At 49.4% G+C, this 26,396-nt stretch overlaps 1 protein-coding gene across 1 annotated transcript in view; it reads left to right on the forward strand.

The window, feature by feature from the left end:
- RBSN (rabenosyn, RAB effector) overlaps nt 1–26,396 on the forward strand; it is a 47,837-nt gene that overhangs the window by 17,017 nt on the left and 4,424 nt on the right. The window contains exons 2-12 of the mRNA XM_063941233.1: nt 2,635–2,857; nt 5,905–6,048; nt 6,310–6,410; nt 6,897–6,942; nt 7,021–7,182; nt 8,678–8,922; nt 9,855–9,925; nt 10,716–10,802; nt 12,055–12,157; nt 12,264–12,368; nt 13,354–15,368. Coding sequence (XP_063797303.1) covers nt 2,695–2,857; nt 5,905–6,048; nt 6,310–6,410; nt 6,897–6,942; nt 7,021–7,182; nt 8,678–8,922; nt 9,855–9,925; nt 10,716–10,802; nt 12,055–12,157; nt 12,264–12,368; nt 13,354–14,430 — 2,304 coding nt within the window. The 5' untranslated portion in view covers nt 2,635–2,694 and the 3' untranslated portion in view covers nt 14,431–15,368. The remainder of the gene's footprint in view (nt 1–2,634; nt 2,858–5,904; nt 6,049–6,309; nt 6,411–6,896; nt 6,943–7,020; nt 7,183–8,677; nt 8,923–9,854; nt 9,926–10,715; nt 10,803–12,054; nt 12,158–12,263; nt 12,369–13,353; nt 15,369–26,396) is intronic.

Below are 26,396 nucleotides of genomic sequence, written 5' to 3' on the forward strand. Positions count from 1 at the left end.
CCACCCCCTTTCCAAACCCCCCAAACTTTTGTGAGTATAGTTGCTACCAATGGACATTGGATTAATTAGAAACACTAATACTGTGGCCATTATGTGTATAAGCAACACTGCTACCTGTGCCCATTGTGTATAAGTGGCGCTGCTACCTGTGCACACTGTGTGTATAAGCGGCTCTGCTACCTGTGGTCACTGTGTGTATAAGCGGCTTTGCTACCTGTGGGTATTGTGTGTATACGCCGCTCTGCTACCTGTGGGTATTGTGTGTACACGTGTCTCTGCTACCTGTGCCCATTGTGTGTATAAGCACCTCTGCTACCTGTGGGCACTGTGTATAAGCGCCTCTGCTACCTGGGGGTATTGTGTGTATAAGCGGCTCAGCTAGCTGTGGGCACTGTGTCTATAAGCGTCTCTGCCCCCTGTGGGTATTGTGTGTATAAGCGGTTCTGCTACCTGTGGGTAATGTGTGTACATGTGGCTCTGCTACCTGTGCCCATTGTGTGTATAAGCCCCTCTGCTACCTGTGGGCACTGTGTGTATAAGCGCCTCTGCCCCTGTGGGTTTTGTGTGTATAAGCGGTTCTGCTACCTGTGGGTAATGTGTGTACATGTGGCTCTGCTACCTGTGCCCATTGTGTGTATAAGCCCCTCTGCTACCTGTGGGCATTGTGTGTATAAGCCCCTCTGCTACCTGTGGGCACTGTGTGTAAGCGCCTCTGCCCCTGTGGGTTTTGTGTGTATAAGCGGTTCTGCTACCTGTGGGTATTGTGTGTGTATAAGCGGCTCTGCTATCTGTGGGCACTGTGTGTATAAGCGCCTCTGCCCCCTGTGGGTATTGTGTGTATAAGCGGCTCTGCTACCTGTGGCCACTGTGTATATAAGCAGCTCTGCTACCTGTGGCCATTGTGTGTATAAGCGGTTCTGCTACCTGTGGGTATTGAGTGTATAAGCGGCTCTGCTACCTGTGGCCATTGTGTGTATAAGCGGCTCTGCTACCTGTGGCCACAGCACCTTCTTATCTTATCTACAGTGCATTGCTGTTACTCATCTGGTACTTCATAATGCAGACACTAGCAATATATACTACACTCTACACTATGTTATTCATTGTGCCCTGCGGCCACTCTGCACGCCCTCACAAAGGCCTACGCCCCCTTGACAATCGCACGCCCTCCCCCCTTACAATATTTACCCACTGCCATAAAAAAAAAATCAGGTAATACTCCATGTAATAACAATTATAGCACAGCTGAAGCCCGTGCAGGGGATAATGGGTCGTAGCCTCTTGCAACGGTATTTTCTCTCTAACCCCTTGCCTCTCTTTATCCTCTCCCTACCACCCTGCCTCTCCCTATCCTTTACCGATCGCACAGCGTTTCTGTACATTCCCTTTCTCTCCCCCTACGCCTCTCTATCTTATCTCAACCGGAACCCATTTCTATATGCCCTCTATACTGCCCTGCGTTTCTGATTCTGTTATCTACCGCCCTGCGTATGTTCAAAGGCGTGCAGAGGTTAACGGGGCGTAGCCCCTAACGACGGTGTGAAGAGCGCCCGTAGGGCGCGATGAATCACCTAGTAATGTATAATAGGTAGCAGGTATAATGTATAATAGGTAGTTGGAGGTATAATGTATAATAGGTAGTAGCAGGTGTAATGTATAATGGGTAGTAGCAGGTATAATGTATAATAGGTAGTAGGAGGTATAATAGGTAGTAGCAGGTATAATAGGTAGTAGGAGGTATAATGTATAATAGGTAGTAGCAGGTGTAATGTATAATAGGTAGTAGCAGGTATAATGTATAATAGGTAGTAGCAGGTATAATGTATAATAGGTAGTAGCAGGTATAATGTATAATAGGTATTAGCAGGTATAATGTATAATAGGCAGTAGCAGGTATAATGTATAATAGGTAGTAGCAGGTATAATGTATAATAGGTAGTAGCAGGTATAATGTATAATAGGTAGTAGGAGGTATAATAGGTAGTAGTAGGTATAATAGGTAGTAGGAGGTATAATGTATAATAGGTAGTAGCAGGTGTAATGTATAATAGGTAGTAGCAGGTATAATGTATAATAGGTAGTAGCAGGTATAATGTATAATAGGTAGTAGCAGGTATAATGTATAATGGATAGTAGCAGGTATAATGTATAATAGGCAGTAGCAGGTATAATGTATAATAGGTAGTAGCAGGTATAATGTATAATAGGTAGTAGCAGGTATAATGTATAATAGGTAGTAGCAGGTGTAATGTATAATAGGTAGCAGGTATAATGTATAATAAGTAGTAGCAGGTATAATGTATAATAGGTAGTAGCAGGTGTAATGTATAATAGGTAGTAGCAGGTATAATGTATAATAGGTAGCAGGTATAATGTATAATAGGTAGTAGGAGGTATAATGTATAATAGGTAGTAGCAGGTGTAATGTATAATAGGTAGTAGGAGGTATAATGTATAATAGGTAGTAGCAGGTGTAATGTATAATAGGTAGTAGCAGGTATAATGTATAATGTATAATGGGAAGTAGCAGGTATATAGTATAATAGGCAGTAGCAGCTATATAGCTATATTACAGGGAAAGCCGCAGCACTGTGACCTGAACATGAAAGCACTTGTGTAACTCTGTCTTCTCAGGTGTGTCTGCTGCGCTGTAAGGTGTCACTGGTGTCCTGAGGGATTGTGCCCAGCTCTCCTATGGCGTCGCACTACAATGCCCCATTTGATGAACAGGGTGAAGTGAGGGAGGGGTTCCTCTGTCCATTATGCTTAAAAGACCTCCAGTCCTTTTATCAGCTTCATTCCCATTATGAAGAAGAACACTCCAGCGAAGACAGAGATGTGAAGGGGCAGCTGAAAAGTGAGTGTTGTGTTTCAAGCTAATGGTCGTTGAATCATCTCCTGATATTGTGGCACCAAACTGGCTGCATGCTGTAAGCTTCCCTGCTGTCAGTACTGTGATGCATGTTCTAAGCTTCCCCGCTGTCAGTACTGCGATGCATGCTCTAAGCTTCCCTGCTGTCAGTACTGCGATGCATGCTCTAAGCTTCCCTGCTGTCAGTACTGTGATGCATGCTGTTAGCTTCCCTGCTGTCAGTACTGCGATGCATGCTGTAAGCTTCCCTGCTGTCAGTACTGCGATTCATGCTCTAAGCTTCCCTGCTGTCAGTACTGCGATGCATGCTGTAAGCTTCCCTGCTGTCAGTACTGCGATTCATGCTCTAAGCTTCCCTGCTGTCAGTACTGCGATGCATGCTCTAAGCTTCCCTGCTGTCAGTACTGCGATGCATGCTCTAAGCTTCCCTGCTGTCAGTACTGTGATGCATGCTGTTAGCTTCCCTGCTGTCAGTACTGCGATGCATGCTCTAAGCTTCCCTGCTGTCAGTACTGCGATGCATGTTCTAAGCTTCCCCGCTGTCAGTACTGCGATGCATGCTGTAAGCTTCCCTGCTGTCAGTACTGTGATGCATGCTGTTAGCTTCCCTGCTGTCAGTACTGCGATGCATGCTGTAAGCTTCCCTGCTGTCAGTACTGCGATTCATGCTCTAAGCTTCCCTGCTGTCAGTACTGCGATGCATGTTCTAAGCTTCCCCGCTGTCAGTACTGCAATGCATGCTCTAAGCTTCCCCGCTGTCAGTCCTGCGATGCATGCTCTAAGCTTCCCCGCTGTCAGTACTGCGATGCATGCTCTAAGCTTCCCCGCTGTCAGTCCTGCGATGCATGCTCTAAGCTTCCCTGCTGTCAGTACTGCGATGCATGCTCTAAGCTTCCCTGCTGTCAGTACTGCGATGCATGCTCTAAGCTTCCCTGCTGTCAGTACTGCAATGCGTGCTCTAAGCTTCTCTGCTGTCAGTACTGCGATGCATGCTCTAAGCTTCCCTGCTGTCAGTACTGCAATGCATGCTGTAAGCTTCCCTGCTGTCAGTAGTGCGATTCATGCTGTAAGCTTCCCTGCTGTCAGTACTGCGATGCATGCTGTAAGCTTCCCTGCTGTCAGTACTGCGATTCATGCTCTAAGCTTCCCTGCTGTCAGTACTGCGATGCATGCTGTAAGCTTCCCTGCTGTCAGTACTGCAATGCATGCTCTAATTTTCCCTGCTGTTAGTACTGCGATGCATGCTCTAAGCTTCCCTGCTGTCAGTACTGCGATGCATGCTGTAAGCTTCCCTGCTGTCAGTACTGCAATGCATGCTCTAAGCTTCCCTGCTGTTAGTACTGCGATGCATGCTGTAAGCTTCCCTGCTGTCAGTACTGCGATGCATGCTCTAAGCTTCCCTGCTGTTAGTACTGCGATGCATGCTCTAAGCTTCCCTGCTGTCAGTACTGCGATGCATGCTGTAAGCTTCCCTGCTGTCAGTACTGCGATTCATGCTCTTAGCTATCCTGCTGTCAGTACTGCGATGCATGCTGTAAGCTTCCCTGCTGTCAGTACTGCGATTCATGCTCTAAGCTTCCCTGCTGTCAGTACTGCGATGCATGCTGTAAGCTTCCCTGCTGTCAGTACTGCGATGCATGCTGTAAGCTTTCCTGCTGTCAGTACTGCGATGCATGCTGTAAGCTTTCCTGCTGTCAGTACTGCAATGCATGCTGTAAGCTTCCCTGCTGTCAGTACTGCAATGCATGCTGTAAGCTTCCCTGCTGTCAGTACTGTGATGCATGGTCTGAGCTTCCCTGCTATCAGTACTGCGATTCATGCTCTAAGCTTCCCTGCTGTCAGTACTGCGATGCATGCTCTAAGCTTCCCCGCTGTCAGTACTGCGATGCATGCTGTCAGTAGTGCGATTCATGCTCTAAGCTTCCCTGCTGTCAGTACTGCGATCCCTGCTCTAAGCTTCCCTGTTGTCAGTACTGCAATGCATGCTCTAAGCTTCCCTGCTGTTAGTACTGCGATGCATGCTGTAAGCTTCCCTGCTGTCAGTACTGCGATGCATGCTCTAAGCTTCCCTGCTGTTAGTACTGCGATGCATGCTCTAAGCTTCCCTGCTGTCAGTACTGCGATCCCTGCTCTAAGCTTCCCTGCTGTCAGTACTGCGATGCATGCTCTAAGCTTCCCTGCTGTCAGTACTGCGATGCATACTTTAAGCTTCCCTGCAGTCAGTACTGCGATGCATGCTCTAAGCTTCCCTGCAGTCAGTACTGCGATGCATGCTCTGAGTTTGACGGCAGTCAGTACTGCGATGCATGCTCTGGGTTTGCCAGCAGTCAGTACTGCAATGCGTTCTCTGAGTTTGCTGGCAGTCAGTACTGCGATGCATGCTGTATGTTTACCTGCAGTCAGTACTGCGATGCATGCTCTGAGTTTTACGGCAGTCAGTACTGCAATGCATGCTGTATGTTTACCTGCTGTCAATACTGCAATGCATGCACTGAGTTTCACGGCAGTCAGTACTGCAGTGCATGCTCTGAGTTTGACGGCAGTCAGTACTGCAATGCATGCTCTAGGTTTGCCGGCAGTCAGTACTGCGATGCATGCTCTGAGTTTGCCGGCAGTCAGTATGGCGATGCATGCTCTGGGTTTGCCGGCAGTCAGTACTGCGATGCATGCTCTGAGTTTGCCGGCAGTCAGTACTGCAATGCATGCTCTGAGTTTGCCGGCAGTCAGTACTGCGGTGCATGCTCTGAGTTTGCCGGCAGTCAGTACTGCAGTGCATGCTTTGAGTTTGCCGGCAGTCAGTACGGCGATGCATGCTCTGGGTTTGCCGGCAGTCAGTACTGCGATGCATGCTCTGAGTTTGCCGGCAGTCAGTACTGCAATGCATGCTCTGAGTTTGCCGGCAGTCAGTACTGCGATGCATGCTCTGAGTTTTTTCTGTACCCAGTAGCTGGGATTGCTGCTGCTTCATAATGAGAACGTCTGTGAGGTTTCCTGTCTCCTGTCACCAGCATGCCTTGTGTTTGTGTTGTAAGATCTGGTTCAGATTGCCAAGAAAGCCAAGGACAAGCTGCTGAAGAAGGATGGAGGCGAGCGGGCGGAGGGCGGGTCCCAGGAGCGCTATGAGGCTTTCAGCTATGGCGGAGTGGATCCATGCATGTGGGACCCCCAGGAAATAGGCGAGTAGAATGAATACACTAACAGCCAATCACTGAACAGTAGGAAAGTGGCAGGACTGACTACTCTCTGGAGGTGCTCATGCCAGGTTTTCAAATGAAATGTACTATAATCCACTTAGATAACTAAACATTAACAGCCTACTATGTTGGGTCACTTTAATGGCCCCTTGAGGAGAAGTAAAGAGATCTTATTTGTAGTGCAGCAAATATATCCGTCATTGATGGATCATTATATCTGTGTGTGTGTCTCTCTCCTAACAGGGGCCACACGGAGTCACCTGTCTGACTTTAAGCGGCACAGAGCGGCCAGGATTGATCATTATGTGGTAGAGGTCAACAAACTGATCATACGTCTAGAAAAGGTGAATTTACTTTCCTGGGGCTTAGCCAGGTTCATGTGTCTTTGGCAACTTAGGAATGGAACAAAACAAACCTGATACGTTACTGCAGATAGGTTTAAAGGTACACTGATTTATTTTACTAAATTAAAGCACATCATTGCTCCAACATTCACATAAATGTTATAGCCCGCAAGTGGCGGCATGTTCTGAGATTTCCTCGGTTTAGCCGCGTGATGGGACTATGAATATGTTGCACAGGAAACCATGTATGTTGTTTTAGACCAGCCCACTACATCTCCTGCGTATCTGTGCATCCTCCTGTCCTGTTTTTTAAATCTAAGACAATAGGTGCTTTGACCCTGGACAGATGCATCTAAAATAAGTTAGTTTGATTTGTTGCTGTGGTTACGGCATATACCAGTTTTCATAACTGTACGTCATTATGTTCAGTATATTTGTCCGCGCAGGACCTAAACGTTAACCCTGTGTCTGCCTGTCTGTCTCTAGCTAACATCGTTTGACCGCATTAATACGGACTCCGCCAAGATAAGAGGTATGCCAGCCCTTGTGTTTGCAGCTGCTGCTTGTGGTCAGGATTGGCACTAATTTTGGGTTTGCTTCTCTCCCTCAGCTATAGAAAAGTCTGTGGTGTCGTGGGTGAATGACCAAGATGTGCCCTTCTGCCCGGACTGTGGGAATAAGTTCACTATACGCAATAGACGCCACCACTGCCGGCTGTGTGGTTCCATCATGTGCAGGCGGTGCACCGAGCTCGTCACCATTCCATTTGCCAGTGAGAAATAAGAATATAATGTCCTATGTCATATAATGCTGCCCTGCCGCTGCACCATCCCTTACTTTCTGTGGTTTCTATTGTTTATATTGTGCCACCCTATTATGCACCGATATAGAGTGAATGTGCTAGTTTCTTCTGTATTGGGTAAAATATTCTCTGTATTCTGTGCCCTATTTTATTGTTCTTTTCCTTCGTTTTAATTCTTATCCATCCATAACTCGCCTGTCTAGTGTTCATTCTAGCACCCTGCACCTTTCAAATCCTGTGCAGTTCCTGTTTCCTGCCTGAGGTGTCGCTCTCTGCTCTGGTGCTCCTCAGCACACACCGGTCTGTATCACAGCACTGAGTAACAGATCAGAGTGTGCGGAGAAGCACCACAGCAGAGAGCGACACCCTAGGAAGGAAAGAGGAACTGCACGGATTTTGAAAGGAGTAGGGTGCTAGAATGAACACTACCTGTCATCTTTGTAGCCGTTATTCTGTTAATCCTGCTGGATATCATCACTTCCAACTTTACTCTCAGCTGCTCCAGACAGAATAGTTCCAGATATGGTGATATACAAATTATTTCGCCAGCAACAGCAGGAGAATGATTGCCACAAAGATGCCGGAGTTGGTGGTGGATGAGGGGAGGGGGGAGGGGAGGGGAGGGGGGGGGGGGGAATAACGACTCTGCATTGTCCGAACCTCTGCCAGCTGCTGCGGGCGTTATGAATGGCCCTCTTTGCTGAGGACGTCATTGGGCATAGGGGGTCATTCCGAGTTGATCGCTAGCTGCCGTTGTTCGCATCGCAGCGATCAGGCCAAAAAGCGGCCCTTCTGCGCATGCGTATGGGACGCAATGCGCACGCGCGACGTCTAGCGACGCTTTTCAGTCGCACTGCTGGCCGCTGAGTGATTGACAGGAATGGGGAGTTTCTGGGAGGTAGCTGACTGTTTTCAGGGAGTGTGCTGAAAAACGCAGGCATGTCGGATACAAACGCAGGCGTGCCTGGGAAAACGCGGGCGTGGCTGGCTGAACTCAGGGCGTGTTTGTGACGTCAAAACAGGAACTAAATAGTCTGAAGTGATCGCAAGGTAGGAGTAGGTCTGCAGCTACTCAGAAACTGCTCGATAATATTTTGCTGCCGCTCTGCGATCCTTTCGTTCGCACTTCTGCTAAACTAAGATACACTCCCAGAGGGCGGCGGCTTAGCGTTTGCACGGCTGCTAAAAGCAGCTAGCGAGCGAACAACTCGGAATGAGGGCCATAGTATTTTACGTTTTGTTTTTTTTCTGGAGTGGGTGTGGTCATGCCTCCTGGGTTTGGTCACGCCCCCTCAGTCCCTTGCTCCATGGATGTCTCAGCGGCCCTTAATTGGCTGCACTTCTGTAATTACTGGTTCAGCAGGATGTATGGCCGCATTCATGTATGTAAGTGGCAGACTGTACAGGGACTATACATGGAGCCGCCTTCATTTAGACTCTAGATTGCTCTCTTTTCTGTCTACAGATAAGCTAACTAGTGCCAGCAAACACTCACTCTCTGCCCACGCCAGCCCCAACCTGTCCCCAAGCTCCAGCTCTCAGACCTCCCGCCGGGGAAGCATCAGCAGCATCAGTAGTGTCAGCTCGGTGCTGGAGGAAAGGGACGACGATAAGATCCGCTGCTGCCAGCACTGTAAGGACACGCTGCTGAAGCGGGAGATGCAGATGGACGAGAAGGACCACACACCAGACATCGTCAAGATCTACCAGGTACGTCCTGCTATGTATCCTGTCTCTGTAGTCGTGTACTCCATCTGTGAGTGATCAGAAGAACATAGAAACTTAAGTTACTTTAACCAACAGCCCCGTTTCTGTGTACATGTGTAGCTGTTCATTCACAAGAGTGCCCCCTAGTGGTCAGGTCATCAAGAAAATGCTAGACTGCTGATGAACTTTAATCCCTGGATTTGATGTAGAGATAGTAGATTAATGTTTGGTTTACAGACGGGAGACTGAGTGTTGTAGTCAGTGGCTCCCTGAGTGTTGTAGTCAATGGCTCCCTGGCAACCATCGGAGAATTCCATGGATCGGTCCTGGGTTCCGTTTTTTACTTAATGCATTCATTGTTGATAACGTCTTGTGATCTGTGAGAGGTTTTATGTCGTTTTGCATCTGATGCAAAGCTCCACAAGAGGCAAAACAAATGCACAATGAGTCAGATGAAATAGAGGAATGGACTATAGGGCGTAATCTTACATTGAGCACATGACTATGTAAAATAATACATGGGAGAGACAGTCAGAAGCAGAACACAGAAGGATGTGCCCACCGCACAGGACAGGGAACTTGTACTCTCAGATGCTGGGACGGTCACCAAGCAGCGCAGTCTCCGGTGGGAACGTCTGCAGTTGGTTATATAAGGAAGGGGTATTAGTAGCAGGAAGATGGGGGTATATATGTTACCACTGCAGGGCACTGATAAGACCTCACCTTGAGTACCAGCTACAGTTCTGAAGACTTTATCCCAATAAGACCCCCAAAATCAGAGCTGCAAATCGGCCGTTAGATTCAGTTATAATATATGATACATTTCTGTAGCAGTTAATAGATCATCACTGATTGGTTACTGTACCACTGGTGCGAGGAGGAAGCACTGGCCGCTGTAGTGGCATGAAATACACTGACCTGTCTGATTATTGCAGCGGCTGCGAGCCTGCATGGACAAGGTGGATGAGAAAGCTCCTGAATACATCCGGATGGCACAGTCTATCAAGTGAGTGCAATCATCAGGATATCGCCGCACCATACCATATACCACACATTGCAGGGACCTCAGCTGAGGATAGTGCATAGCCCCGTGCCAGTCCAATGAAGTAACAAAGGGATTGTTAATAAGAACTCAATATGTTGGAGGTAATGAGCCAATCAGCTTTCAGAAAGCTGCAGCAGTGGCCCCTCCCCTTACCTGTATAGTGTGAGTCACCCACTGCTGGTCACATTGGTGCATTCTATAAATGCCCCCCAGTATCATGCCGCTGGCTTGTTACCCTGTAGTGATAAGGTGCAGTACAGGTAGTTGCTGCTGCGGCCTTTTAAGTCGAATGAAATGCGGAAATTTAAATGCTTAACAAATTCACTGGGGAGCAGTTCCCATATAAATTAGTCGCAGCTGCTTTCATTAGTGGATGCCCAGTGGTTAGACTAAGGGGGTTCCAGAATAAGAGGGTTCCAGGAGAAGAAGCTCCACTAAACAAATAAAGGAGACATGCATTACATTGTTAACCCCTTGCATTTCACAACATATGCTAGATTATGAGACAGTGTACATTATATTTGGGTCACCGCTTTAAGAAATAAGTGCAAAAAAATTAAATATTAGCAGATGAGCTAAGAAAATAAACGTACATGAAATAGATGCTAGTGGGAGATGAGGCGGCGTCCTGAACACCCACATCTCCCACCCACAGTTGTTTCCCCTGTCCCGTTCTCCGCGTGTGTCCCGACAAGGTGTAATTATCTGACAAAGAGTCTGCAACTTGTTCTGTGTTTATTTTAATGCTCAGCGCTGGGGAGACAACCTACAATTTGGACCATGCCAACAACCTGAGAATAGAGGTGCAGAGACTCTACGAGCTGATAGATGCTTTAAGGTGAGCGTGTGTTCCAGGCGGATGTGCTGTAATGGGAAGAGTGAGCTCCACTGATGAGCACCTGTCCTCTGCACATGGAGGCCGCCATATTGTGGCCTGAAGCTGTACTTATCCATTCACTAGGAATATGTGGCTCAGCTGTTCTCAGCCGCTTAGGCTGTATTTACAGAAATACATATTCAGCCCTCATCGGTTATCATGGGCGCATTCTGCTCAGAGCGAAGTGGTACAACTGATGGCCCTGATTGGGAAGTAATAAGCTGAAATGATTACATATCGCTAAGTCACAGAAGTAAGCGTTTTTGACTTGCAGTTTCCTATGTAACAAAATATACAGTATAGTATGATGGGTAAGAAAAAAAAAAAGTCACTTTGACCAATGATGTCACAAAGTTTGGTTGAGAATAAAGAACTATGGGGTCTATTTACTAAGCCTTGGAGAGAGATAAAGTGGATGGAAATAAAGTACCAGCCAACCAGCTCCTGCCATTTCTCAAACACAAACAGACAGAGAGGGGGGTGGGGGAGGGGGAGTTGCAAATCCCACCCCTAAATTTCCCTTCAGCACACTAAAAATTACCTGGGACCATACCTGAACCTATCTGGTAATAGAAATTCAGAGAATTAGTCACACATGTTTGCAAACACATGTTTAGCTGCTGAGCCACTTCACGGCTTCTCCGATATCAGCAGTCCTAACACTACATAATAGCAGTGCCCACATAGGGCCATGTAATTTGTCACAGTAGGCCTCATGATAAAGGCTATTACTAAAACACATCCAGACAGAGAGCTAACTTACCCAGGAGCCACACCCAGGATCTCCCATTGGCAGTACAAGGAACAGCATGCCTTCCAAATACTACTCCCATTCAATGCCTCTCGCACACAAGCAGAAAAACAGTGGTAGTTGCTCGGTCATTCCTGGAGATAATTATGTATCAAGTGCTGGAAAGGGGGACACAGCCTGTGTCATGACAGTTAGGAGATGATTGGTTGGTACTTTATCTCCGCCACTTTATCTCTGTTCAAGGCTTAGTAAATAGACCCCCTATACTTTCATATGCAATCTGAATTTTTTGGAATTCCATCCTGCTTTCCAGCTAAAGGATTTGTACTTTGCTGTTTATAACGGAGGGGGAGGGCTATGACGTTTTAACATATTTGTCACTTTAGGGGGTTTAAATGTCATTTTAGTTTAATTTGCTATCATTTTTTAATTTTTTTTTAACCTTTGTGTCATGTCTGTCAGTAAGAAGATCCTGATCCTGGGAATGAATGAGGAACCGAAACCCCACCCCAAGCACCTTCAGCTGCAGAAGATGATCCGATACTCGGCGACGCTCTTTGTGCAGGTAACGCGCCTTAGTCAGAGCGGAAGGGAACATACCTGCATTTTCTGCGCTGTCTCCTGCCGAGATCATCCGTCCTGCTGACCACTGCGCCCCTCTTCTATTTCAGGAAAAACTTTTAGGATTGATGTCACTGCCGACCAAAGAGAAGTACGAGGAGCTGAAAGAGAAGCGCAGGCAGGAGAATGAGCAGAAACTGCAGAAAGAACGACAGGTCAGACATTGTCCCTTTAAATGAATATTCTTGCTATTTATCCCGACATCTCTCTGGGGCATGTTTTGTGTAATGTGGTGAATGTAAAGCCTGCCAGGCACACGCTCTACGATGATGACAACAACAACATGGCCAAGATTGTAACGTCAAGCGGGATAACTGGTATGATATGATTTGCTATTTGACCTTTTTGTTTCATACCAGTGTCCTTTTTGCCGTTGATAAGGATTTGATGAAGGGAAATGAGAGTAAGGACTATTACACATTGACATCCACCATGATTTCATAATTTGTGCTTAAAGAAGCCAATCCCAGGCCATTTTTTCAATCCCGGGTTTTGGGATTAAAAATGGCCATTCCCGGGATTCCCTTTTAGCTATGTGGCTGCCCCCTCGCCCCATCCCGACCCGCCTGCCCCGCACACATAGCTCACCACATACTGGAGGTGGGCGGTTGGGGAACAACCTCTGATCTCTCCTGGCGGCTCCCTACAGCAGCTGACGGTGCAGCGTGACCTCTCGCGCTGCGCCGGGGAGCCGGAAGAAGGATGCCGGCCAGCGTCCTGTGGACGCTCAACGCTGATCCCTCAATCCCTGGGATTGGAGCTTCCAATCCCAGGATTGAATCCCGGCCATTTTCGGCCCTAAAACCTGGGATCCCGCCGATCCCGGGATTGGCCACCATATTTGTGTTAATCTCACAGCTTCCTGAATAAGCGAGAACAGAATTATGGATAGAAATAATTTGAGAGATCATTGGAGACCATGGAACAGCCATATTAGCAGGAGAATAGGCTCAGCCGCAAGTGTCTGTAGGGACCAGCGATCCCTGTGGCCGCATCCGTCTCTTGTCACCTAGAGAAAAGGCCGCTGTATATCTCTTGTGAGCACGTGGTGGAAATCCTATGTCAATGCATCTCAGATAATGGTTTATGGAGACTGATTATGTATGCTATGTAAGACTGTGGTCCATTATTTCCTCACAGGCCGCTCTGGAAGCTCAGAAGAAGAGAGATGAGCGGAGTAGAAACACCCTGCCTCGTGCCTCTGATGCAATGAATGGGGAGCTGCCTCAGAGGCATCGCATCCGGAAGGTGGAAGGATGGCTGCCGACCTCTGGTGTACCCCGTAATCGAGAGACCTCCGACCCTCTTCTGCAGCAGATTGAGAACATCACCTCGTACATCCTGCAGGCCCGAGCGGCTGGGCGCGTAGATGAGGTTCAGATGCTGGAGGAGAACCTGAGGCAGCTACAGGACGAGTATGACCAGCAGCAGGTGGAGACGGCCATTCAGATGTCCAAGGAGCTGGCGGAGGAAGAGGCTATGCAGATGGAGCAGCTTGAGGTGCTGAGAAAGAGAGAGGTGAGCAGGGAGCAGAAACGAGGGCTGGCCCAGCACAACAGAACTCATTCCTTGGATTTCAGAGAGCAGAGCCAGCTGGCCGTATGGCAGGACAAACAGACATCAGCGCTAGATCTCCAGCTCCCGAAACGGGATGTTCTCACCCTACAGCTTACCCTGCCGGTGTCTCAGGGTCCTCTGGAGACCACAGCCGTTCCCCCTTTGCGCATCTCCCCCGTTCTCCCTAAAGTTGACGTGAACAAAGCAGTACTCTTAAACCCATTTGAGAATGAGGAAGAGGGTCCGGCTTCACCCCTTTCAGACCCAATTCAGCAGAATGGCAACAGGGAATATAATCCGTTTGATGAAGAGGACGAGGAAAAGCCAGAGGAGCAAGTAGGAGGCAACGTCGGCCCAACACCAGCCTACTCCAATCCCTTTGAAACCTCACCAGATAATGACTGGAAGCCGTCGGCATCAAAAAACCCCTTTGAGGAGGATGAGGAAGCTTGTCCAGGGAACCCGTTTGAGGAGCCAGATTCAGGAGCGAATGCGGAGGACGCGATCGATGAAGATTTACTTCTACAGCAGATTGATAACATCAAGGCATACATATTTGATGCCAAGCACAGTGGCCGACTGGATGAGGTGGAGGTCCTGACTGAAAACCTGAGGGAACTGAAGAAGACTCTGGCCAAGCAGAAGGGGCAGACAAATTGACCATGACAGGACACTGGATGGGTCAGACGCCAGTCTCTCTCATCCATTTATTGGTTTGTAACCAGCAGAGCCTACGATATCAAAAGCGTTAACCAGATTATACCATTGTGCTTCAGAACACTAAGTTGGGGGGCTTTTGCCTTCAGGGACATGTGAAACATCAGAACAGATTGGATGGGTCAGAGATAGGATGAATGGAGCAAGAGAATGAAGGATGAACCCTTATCCTACCGCACTGCAATGGCCACTAAGTCCCGACTGTATTGCAAAGGCTTCAGTCTATGAGCCTGTTACAGCCATTACTCGCTGGCGGAACCAGCCACTGTCCGAATGATCAAAGCTACTTGGAACACGAGAACGGACTGTGATGTTAATGGTAAAAGCTACCTCGGTGTGATTAGACAGATGAGATGTTACAACTCAAATGCACTACACGGTAAAGGAGTGCGATTAGGAAGTGAGACTGTACAATATTGTGACGTTAGGGAAGTTGCTGATCTCCTGGAACGAATGTATTGGATGTAGAAGATTTCCAGACACCAGATAATACCTGAATCCGGAACACATTCACGTGAGCCGCACACAGCAGACCCCTAAACACTGACGACCTTTGTCACATCAGCTGGCGCTGCATTCCTCCTCTCTGGGAGCTCAGCCAGCCATTAACAAAGGTGAAAGAGTAATTGCACTATTCCTGTGTTCCGTACAGGAATGCAGGACTGGTAGAGGATCATAACCACACGAACAATGGTGCCGCAACGGCGCCGTCCTGTGTTCCTGCACATGCTGGCGCAGATGAGGTCTCCCTGCATGACCAAAAATGCTGCCTACTTCTACACTAAGTCATGTATGGTAATCCTGCAGACAGCATGTACCCAGCGCCGTCCTGCGACATGCACTGCGCCCGCTGGTCTTTTCCTGAGCTGATGGAGCATTCTGTAAGTTTATTTGGGGGTCCAGGCTGGATTCCTTGATTGCTAGTGGGAGGGGGGGTGGGGGGGTTGTAGCATTGCTCTGCTGACTCCATTGGCGGTGGAAGGACTCTGCTGTCTTTCTTAGCTGAGCAGTCTGGAAAGCAAGGAGTTAAGTGTAATCTGTTGAGAACTCTGCTGTTCAGTGCAACCCTGCCCAATGAATGTTTACTAACGTGTTCCATTTTTAATAGTGTCATTTCCAGAGTGACCGGCTTAGGGGGAACAGCGACATAATTATGCTGCATTTTAATTTGAAGCACAATTGACCAGTTTCTTCAGTATTTTTTAAACTTTAAAACCTAAGACTGTATTATAATTGACTCCAGTGTTACAATGTGTACAAGTGTGTGTAGAACTATGTATATAATATCTGTGTTACGCAGTGTCGGGCGCCCTATCAGCCTGATTGTGTCTGTCCTACAACCAGCATTGCTCTGCTGCAGTGAGCCCCTCTGTGAACAAATAGGCTTCAGCAGGAGACAGTGGGCCTAATTCAGACCTGGTCGTAGATGTGCTAAATGTAGCACATCTACGATCAGTCACACAGACATGCGGGGGGACGCCCAGCACAGGGCTAGTCGGCCCCATATGTCAGGCCCGACTACCCCCGCTTCCCCTGCACGGTCCTGGCACGCCTGCATTGCCCGTGTCGCGCCCCCTAAACGCAGGCCAAACGCCGCCGGCCCGCCTCTTCCCGCCCAGCGACCGCCTCTGCCTGTCAATCAGGCAGAGGCGATCGCAGGGCTGAGACGGCTGTCTGGCATGCGCCGGCAAACTGCGGCGCCGTCCAGACCTGATCGGCTGCTGTGCGAAAACGCACAGCGACGATCAGGTCTGAATTAGGCCCAGTGTTTGGATGAGGGGTATGGTTTGTTATCCTACAGAGTAAGACAGACACATTACAGAGGCAGCGACATGGGGGGGGAGATGTATCAAAAGTTGGAGAGAGATACCGTTCCAACCAATCAACTCCTGTCATTTTCAAACAGCCTGTATCACGGCAGATAGGAGCTGATTGGTTGATACATTATCTCTCTCCAAACTTTGTTAAATCTCCCCTGTGGTCTTATACTTTTGTCCATTTCCCTCTAGCGTCGGTGTGTCAGAGATTAGTTATCGCTATGTAAGAATCTTTTCTCTGTTCTCCTGCCTGGAAAAAAAAAGCGGAAAATAGAGATAGGAATTCCATCGGCTTTGGGCTTGTGGCCTAGGAGAAACATTAGGTAGATGGACGTGGCTAACCTGGGATGGGCATTTTCTGTTTGTTAGCTGGTCATGACCTATACAGGGGTCACAACGTTACTCTTGTCAGCAGAGTAAAGCCGGTGAGGCCGATACTGTAAAACCCTTCAGAGGGGCGTGAGCATGTCTCGTGCTTCTCCTTTCTAATCTTTAGTGGAGAGCAGAAATTGTTAATATATAAATATTTAAAAGCGCCTATGGTATACCTGGAGTATGCTGCTGTCTTGTGCAGTAATCCCAGCACTTATGTATGTACCTGTGATCTATAAGGAAGTACAACTGTCCACACACTTACCTCCACCGATTCAGTCCCTCTCCCCTTGGCATATCATGCTACAAGCAAAAATCCCCTCATTCAGCTTTATCCCAGTCACCTGTCACTCTTACCCATAAGTCTTCACTTGCCACAGAAGGCCCCAATGTGTCCACCAATGTCACACGTACTCCAAAGCTCCTCACTTGTCCCTTAGAAACCACCCCCACTACCAATGATTACTAATTAGCTACTAATTACCACTACACCATAAAGTGCACGTATCGTGTCAGTCACATGATGCTGATCTGCACACTCCCTTTCTCTTCCTGCGTGGTCACATGATGCTTATTTGCACACTCCCCTTCTCTTCCTGCGTGGTCACATGATGCTGATCTGCACACTCCCCTTCTTTTCCTGCGTGGTCACATAAGAGTCTTCCTGGTCAGCTCTTCATTCTGACACCGCTTCCCCCGCATTCGCTGGAGAGGGTGCCACATATGTGTGAGGTCACTGCTAGCCTGTGGCCCGCCTGTTGCTCATCGCTACTTTAAAGGTGAACGCCACTACTTACTTTTTATATATACAGTGTAAAGCCACTTAACTCATTTCTTTCTCAAGATACAGGTACCTATTTGTACCCCTAAAAGTCTGAGCTAGCTGCTTACCATGGCCTACCAGCAGGATCACATTCCAGTGATGCCACTTTCCCCTTACACATCATCTCTGACATCAGGTGATTCTAATAACTGTGTGTATCGTAGAGACCGTCTGAGTAGTCCGCCATTCATCACGCAAAGCACACTGATCGTAAATTGAGATTTACACTGGCAGAGACATCAGAGGTGACACAGTGACTGGGCGGTGCGGCTCTCCTGATATCAGAGGTGACACAGAGACTGGGCGGTGCGGCTCTCCTGACATCAGAGGTGACACAGTGACTGGGCGGTGCGGCTCTCCTGACATCAGAGGTGACACAGTGACTGGGCGGTGCGGCTCTCCTGACATCAGAGGTGACACAGTGACTGGGCGGTGCGGCTCTCCTGACATCTGAGGTGACACAGTGACTGGGCGGTGCGGCTCTCCTGACATCAGAGGTGACACAGTGACTGGGCGGTGCGGCTCTCCTGACATCAGAGGTGACACAGTGACTGGGCGGTGCGGCTCTCCTGACATCAGAGGTGACACAGTGACTGGGCGGTGCGGCTCTCCTGACATCAGAGGTGACACAGTGACTGGGCGGTGCGGCTCTCCTGACATCAGAGGTGACACAGTGACTGGGCGGTGCGGCTCTCCTGACATCAGAGGTGACACAGTGACTGGGCGGTGCGGCTCTCCTGACATCAGAGGTGACACAGTGACTGGGCAGTGCGGCTCTCATGACATTAGAGGTGACACAGTGACTGGGCGGTGCGGCTCTCCTGACATCAGAGGTGACACAGTGACTGGGCGGTGCGGCTCTCATGACATTAGAGGTGACACAGTGACTGGGCGGTGCGGCTCTCCTGACATCAGAGGTGACACAGTGACTGGGCGGTGCGGCTCTCCTGACATCAGAGGTGACACAGTGACTGGGCAGTGCGGCTCTCCTGACATCAGAGGTGACACAGTGACTGGGCGGTGCGGCGGCTCTCCTGACATCAGGGGTGACACAGTGACTGAGCGGTGCGGCTCTCCTGACATCAGAGGTGACACAGTGACTGGGCGGTGCGGCTCTCCTGACATGAGAGGTGACACAGTGACTGGGCGGTGCGGCTCTCCTGACATCAGAGGTGACACAGTGACTGGGCGGTGCGGCTCTCCTGACATCACAGGTGACACAGTGACTGGGCGGTGCGGCTCTCCTGACATCAGAGGTGACACAGTGACTGGGCGGTGCGGCTCTCCTGACATCAGAGTGACTGGGCGGTGCGGCTCTCCTGACATCAGAGGTGACACAGTGACTGGGCGGTGCGGCTCTCCTGACATCAGAGGTGACACAGTGACTGGGCGGTGCAGCTCTCCTGACATCAGAGGTGACACAGTGACTGGGCGGTGCGGCTCTCCTGACATTAGAGGTGACGTAGTGACTGCTGGCCGGTGCGGCTCTCCTGACATCAGAGTTGACACAGTGACTGTGCGGTGCGGCTTTCCTGACATCAGAGGTGACACAGTGACTGGGCGGTGCGGCTCTCCTGACATTAGAGGTGACGTTGTGACTGGGCGGTGCGGCTCTCCTGACATTAGAGGTGACGTTGTGACTGGGCGGTGCGGCTCTCCTGATATTAGAGCTGACACAGTGACTGGGCGGTGCGGCTCTCCTGACATCAGAGGTGACACAGTGACTGGGCGGTGCGGCTCTCCTGACATCAGAGGTGACACAGTGACTGGGCAGTGCGGCTCTCCTGACATCAGAGGTGACACAGTGACTGGGCGGTGCGGCTCTCCTGACATCAGTGGTGACACAGTGACTGGGCGGTGCGGCTCTCCTGACATCAGAGGTGACACAGTGACTGGGCAGTGCAATTTGTCACACATCAGTTGTAGTCCAGCAAGTTGATTAGGCTTGGACTGATGTACAGTAAAGCCACAGGCCAGTGTCCAGACACCGTGAGTGAGGGTATGTCTGCAGCGGAATCAGCAGATTGCAGGAGATTAATTCATGTGTCTGGGTTGCAAATACTAGAGTAGCTTTTGTGAAACTGAACTAAATTTATGGCCATCTTGATCATCTTTACCGCATCCCAGATATCCCAGGTGCACCTAACCCAACTGGCATATTGCACCAAGCCCGTTTACCGGCGCCTTTGGCATGCAGTGCCACTTAGGCTCCTAACACAGTCTAACATATACAGTATCCTGAGAACGGCTCTGCGGTAGGGATGCTCTTTCATCAGTCGACTGGGCATTATCTGAAATATTCTATGGGCTATCAGTGTAGATAATACGTATGTATAATATATATATATTATTGTGTCTCAGTCCTATGGAGTGCAATCCATGTGTGTTCAGAATGTGGTATTATGAGTAACCTGCTTATTGGGTCAGTTTTCCTGTTGAGTAATCATGGTTTCTCTGACGTCCTAAGTGGATGCTGGGGACTCCGTCAGGACCATGGGGAATAGCGGCTCCGCAGGAGACAGGGCACAAAAGTAAAAGCTTTAGGATCAGGTGGTGTCACTGGCTCCTCCCCCTATGACCCTCCTCCAAGCCTCAGTTAGGTTTTTGTGCCCGGCCGAGAAGGGTGCAATCTAGGTGGCTCTCCTAAAGAGCTGCTTAGAGTAAAAGTTTTGTTAGGTTTTTTATTTTCAGTGAGTCCTGCTGGCAACAGGCTCACTGCAACGAGGGACTTAGGGGAGAAGAAGTGAACTCACCTGCGTGCAGGATGGATTGGCTTCTTAGGCTACTGGACACTAGCTCCAGAGGGACGATCACAGGTACAGCCTGGATGGGTCACCGGAGCCGCGCCGCCGACCCCCTTGCAGATGCTGAAGAGAGAAGAGGTCCAGAAATCGGCGGCTGAAGACTTCCCAGTCATCTTAAGGTAGCGCACAGCACGGCAGCTGTGCGCCATTGCTCTCAGCACACTTCACACCAACGGTCACTGAGGGTGCAGGGCGCTGGGGGGGGCGCCCTGGGCAGCAATGAAAGTACCTATGCTGGCTAAAAATACATCACATATAGCCTCTGGGGCTATATAGATGTATTTAACCCCTGCCAGGTTGTCAGAAAAACGGGAGAAGAAGCCCGCCGAAAAGGGGGCGGGGCCTATTCTCCTCAGCACACAGCGCCATTTTCCTACACAGCTCCGCTGCTAGGAAGGCTCCCAGGCTCTCCCCTGCACTGCACTACAGAAACAGGGTTAAAACAGAGAGGGGGGGCACTTATTTGGCGATATTATTATATATTAAGATGCTATAAGGGAAAACAGTGAACACTTATATAAGGTTGTCCCTGTATAATTATAGCGTTTTGGTGTGTGCTGGCAAACTCTCCCTCTGTCTCCCCAAAGGGCTAGTGGGGTCCTGTCCTCTATCAGAGCATTCCCTGTGTGTGTGCTGTGTGTCGGTACGTGTGTGTCGACATGTATGAGGACGATGTTGGTGAGGAGGCGGAGCAATTGCCTGTAATGGTGATGTCACTCTCTAGGGAGTCGCAACCGGAATGGATGGCTTATTTAGGGAATTACGTGATAATGTCAACACGCTGCAAGGTCGGTTGACGACATGAGACGGCCGGCAAACCAATTAGTACCTGTCCAGGCGTCTCAAACACCGTCAGGGGCTTTAAAACGCCCATTTACCTCAGTCGGTCGACACAGACACGGACACTGACTCCAGTGTCGACGGTGAAGAAACAAACGTATTTTCCATTAGGGCCACACGTTACATGTTAAGGGCAATGAAGGAGGTGTTACATATTTCTGATACTACAAGTACCACAAAAAAGGGTATTATGTGGGGTGTGAAAAAACTACCTGTAGTTTTTCCTGAATCAGATAAATTAAATGAAGTGTGTGATGATGCGTGGGTTTCCCCCGATAGAAAATTATTGGCGTTATACCCTTTCCCGCCAGAAGTTAGGGCGCGTTGGGAAACACCCCTTAGGGTGGATAAGGCGCTCACACGCTTATCAAAACAAGTGGCGTTACCGTCTCCAGATACGGCCGCCCTCAAGGAGCCAGCTGATAGGAGGCTGGAAAATATCCTAAAAAGTATATACACACATACTGGTGTTATACTGCGACCAGCGATCGCCTCAGCCTGGATGTGCAGCGCTGGGGTGGCTTGGTCGGATTCCCTGACTGAAAATATTGATACCCTTGACAGGGACAGTATTTTATTGACTATAGAGCATTTAAAGGATGCATTTCTATATATGCGAGATGCACAGAGGGATATTTGCACTCTGGCATCAAGAGTAAGTGCGATGTCCATATCTGCCAGAAGATGTTTATGGACATGACAGTGGTCAGGTGATGCAGATTCCAAACGGCACATGGAAGTATTGCTGTATAAAGGGGAGGAGTTATTTGGGGTCGGTCCATCGGACCTGGTGGCCACGGCAACAGCTGGAAAATCCACCTTTTTTACCCCAAGTCACATCTCAGCAGAAAAAGACACCGTCTTTTCAGCCTCAGTCCTTTCGTCCCCATAAGGGCAAGCGGGCAAAAGGCCAGTCATATCTGCCCAGGGGTAGAGGAAAGGGAAGAAGACTGCAGCAGGCAGCCCCTTCCCAGGAACAGAAGCCCTCCACCGCTTCTGCCAAGTCCTCAGCATGACGCTGGGGCCGTACAAGCGGACTCAGGTGCGGTGGGGGGTCGTCTCAAGAGTTTCAGCGCGCAGTGGGCTCACTCGCAAGTGGACCCCTGGATCCTACAAGTAGTATCCCAGGGGTACAGATTGGAAATTCGAGACGTCTCCCCCTCGCAGGTTCCTGCAGTCTGCTTTACCAACGTCTCCCTCCGACAGGGAGGCAGTATTGGAAACAATTCACAAGCTGTATTCCCAGCAGGTGATAATCAAAGTACCCCTCCTACAACAAGGAAAGGGGTATTATTCCACACTATATTGTGGTACTGAAGCCAGACGGCTCGGTGAGACCTATTCTAAATCTGAAATCTTTGAACACTTACATACAAAGGTTCAAATCAAGATGGAGTCACTCAGAGCAGTGATAGCGAACCAGGAAGAAGGGGACTATATGGTGTCCCTGGACATCAAGGATGCTTACCTCCATGTCCCAATTTGCACTTCTCACCAAGGGTACCTCAGGTTCGTGGTACAGAACTGTCACTATCAGTTTCAGACGCTGCCGTTTGGATTGTCCACGGCACCCCGGGTCTTTACCAAGGTAATGGCCGAAATGATGATTCTTCTTCAAAGAAAAGGCGTCTTAATTATCCCTTACTTGGACGATCTCCTGATAAGGGCAAGGTCCAGAGAACAGTTGGAGGTCGGAGTAGCACTATCTCAAGTAGTTCTACGACAGCACGGGTGGATTCTAAATATTCCAAAATCGCAGCTGTTTCCGACGACACGTCTGCTGTTCCTAGGGATGATTCTGGACACAGTCCAGAAAAAGGTGTTTCTCCCGGAGGAGAAAGCCAGGGAGTTATCCGAGCTAGTCAGAAACCTCCTAAAACCAGGCCAAGTGTCAGTGCATCAATGCACAAGAGTCCTGGGAAAAATGGTGGCTTCTTACGAAGCGATTCCATTCGGCAGATTTCACGCAAGAATTTTTCAGTGGGATCTGCTGGACGAATGGTCCGGATCGCATCTTCAGATGCATCAGCGGATAATCCTGTCTCCAAGGACAAGGGTGTCTCTTCTGTGGTGGCTGCAGAGTGCTCATCTACTAGAGGGCAGCACATTCGGCATTCAGGACTGGGTTCTGGTGACCACGGATGCCAGCCTGAGAGGCTGGGGAGCAGTCACACAGGGAAGAAATTTCCAAGGAGTGTGGTCAAGTCTGGAGACTTCTCTCCACATAAATATACTGGAGCTAAGGGCAATTTACAATGCTCTGAGCCTAGGAAGACCTCTGCTTCAAAGTCAACCGGTGCTGATCCAGTCGGACAACATCACGGCAGTCGCCCACGTAAACAGACAGGGCGGCACAAGAAGCAGGAGGGCAATGGCAGCAAGGATTCTTCGCTGGGCGAAAAATCATGTGATAACACTGTCAGCGGTGTTCATTCCGGGAGTGGACAACTGGGAAGCAGACTTCCTCAGCAGGAACGACCTCCACCCGGGAGAGTGGGGACTTCATCTGGAAGTCTTCCACATGATTGTGAACCGTTGGGAAAGACCAAAGGTGGACATGATGGCGTCCCGTCTGAACAAAAAACTGGACAGGTATTGCGCCAGGTCAAGAGACCCTCAGGCAATAGTTGGGACGCTCTGGTAACACCGTGGGCGTACCAGTCGGTGTATGTGTTCCCTCCTCTGCCTCTCATACCCAAGGTACTGAGAATTATAAGACGGAGAGGAGTAAGAACTATACTCGTGGCTCCGGATTGGCCAAGATGGTACCCGGAACTTCAAGAGATACTAAGAAGGGACTTGCTTCAGCAAGGATCATGTCTGTTCCAAGACTTACCGCGGCTGCGTTTGACGGCATGGCGGTTGAACGCCGGATCCTAAGGGAAAAAGGCATTCCGGAAGAGGTCATCCCTACCCTGGTCAGAGCCAGGAAGGAGGTGACCGCACAACATTATCACCGCATTTGGCGAAAATATGTTGCATGGTGTGAGGCCAGGAAGGCCCCCACGGAGGAATTTCAACTTGGTCGATTCCTGCATTTCCTACAAACAGGAGTGTCTATGGGCCTCAAATTGGGGTCCATTAAGGTTCAAATTTCGGCCCTGTCGATTTTCTTCCAGAAAGAATTGGCTTCAGTTCCTGAAGTCCAGAAGTTTGTCAAGGGAGTACTGCATATACAACCCCCTTTTGTGCCTCCAGTGGCACTGTGGGATCTCAACGTAGTTCTGGGATTCCTCAAATCACATTGGTTTAAACCGCTCAAATCTGTGGATTTGAAATATCTCACATGGAAAGTGACCATGCTGTTGGCCCTGGCCTCGACCAGGCGAGTGTCAGAATTGGCGGCTTTGTCTCACAAAAGCCCATATCTGATTGTCCATTCGGACAGGGCAGAGCTGCGGACTCGTCCCCAGTTTCTCCCTAAGGTGGTGTCAGCGTTTCACCTGAACCAGCTTATTGTGGTACCTGCGGCTACTAGGGACTTGGAGGACTCCAAGTTGCTAGATGTTGTCAGGGCCCTGAAAATATAGGTTTCCAGGACGGCTGGAGTCAGGAAAACTGACTTGCTGTTATCCTGTATGCACCCAACAAACTGGGTGCTCTTGCTTCTAAGCAGACGATTGCTGGTTGGATGTGTAGTACAATTCAGCTTGCACATTCTGTGGCAGGCCTGCCACAGCCAAAATATGTAAATGCCCATTCCACAAGGAAGGTGGGCTCATCTTGGGCGGCTGCCCGAGGGGTCTCGGCTTTACAACTTTGCCGAGCTGCTACTTGGTCAGGGGCACACCCTGGCTGAGGAGGACCTGGAGTTCTCTCACTCGGTGCTGCAGAGTCATCCGCACTCTCCCGCCCGTTTGGGAGCTTTGGTATAATCCCCATGGTCCTGACGGAGTCCCCAGCATCCACTTAGGACGTCAGAGAAAATAAGAATTTACATACCGATAATTCTATTTCTCGTAGTCCGTAGTGGATGCTGGGCGCCCATCCCAAGTGCGGATTGTCTGCAATACTTGTACATAGTTATTGTTACAAAAATCGGGTTATTATTGTTGTGAGCCATCTTTTCAGAGGCTCCGCTGTTATCATGCTGTTAACTGGGTTCAGATCACAAGTTGTACGGTGTGATTGGTGTGGCTGGTATGAGTCTTACCCGGGATTCAAAATCCTTCCTTATTGTGTACGCTTGTCCGGGCACAGTATCCTAACTGAGGCTTGGAGGAGGGTCATAGGGGGAGGAGCCAGTGCACACCACCTGATCCTAAAGCTTTTACTTTTGTGCCCTGTCTCCTGCGGAGCCGCTATTCCCCATGGTCCTGACGGAGTCCCCAGCATCCACTACGGACTACGAGAAATAGAATTATCGGTAAGTAAAATCTTATTTTCTCTTTCAGCCACTAGGGGACACTGGAGTAGAAGTTACACTGGGGTATAGATGGTGGTTATAGGGAGTGGTTTTATATTACTGCAGACTGAAGCATTGTCCTACAGCGCAGATGGCACTTATCCCACCACTAACACTTACCCGCTACAGCGCTGATGGCACTTACCCCACCACTAACACATACCAGCTACTGTGCTGATGGCAGTTACCCCACCACTAACACATACCAGCTACTGTGCTGATGGCACTTACCCCACCACTAACACATACCCGCTACTGTGCTGATGGCACTTACCCCACCACTAACACATACCAGCTACTGTGCTGATGGCAGTTACCCCACCACTAACACATACCCGCTACTGTGCTGATGGCACTTACCCCACCACTAACACATACCAGCTACTGTGCTGATGGCAGTTACCCCACCACTAACACATACCCGCTACTGTGCTGATGGCACTTACCCCACCACTAACACATACCAGCTACTGTGCTGATGGCACTTACCCCACCACTAACACATACCAGCTACTGCGCTGATGGCACTTACCCCACCACTAACACTTACCAGCTACAGCGCTGATGGCACTTACCCCACCACTAACACATACCAGCTACTGTGCTGATGGCACTTACCCCACCACTAACACATACCAGCTACTGTGCTGATGGTACTTACCCCACCACTAACACATACCAGCTACTGTGCTGATGGCACTTACCCCACCACTAACACATACCAGCTACTGTGCTGATGGCAGTTACCCCACCACTAACACTTACCAGCTACAGCGCTGATGGCACTTACCCCACCACTAACACATACCAGCTACTGTGCTGATGGCACTTACCCCACCACTAACACA

This window comes from Pseudophryne corroboree, chromosome 9 (assembly GCF_028390025.1).
Source record: "Pseudophryne corroboree isolate aPseCor3 chromosome 9, aPseCor3.hap2, whole genome shotgun sequence".
NCBI lineage: Eukaryota > Metazoa > Chordata > Amphibia > Anura > Myobatrachidae > Pseudophryne > Pseudophryne corroboree.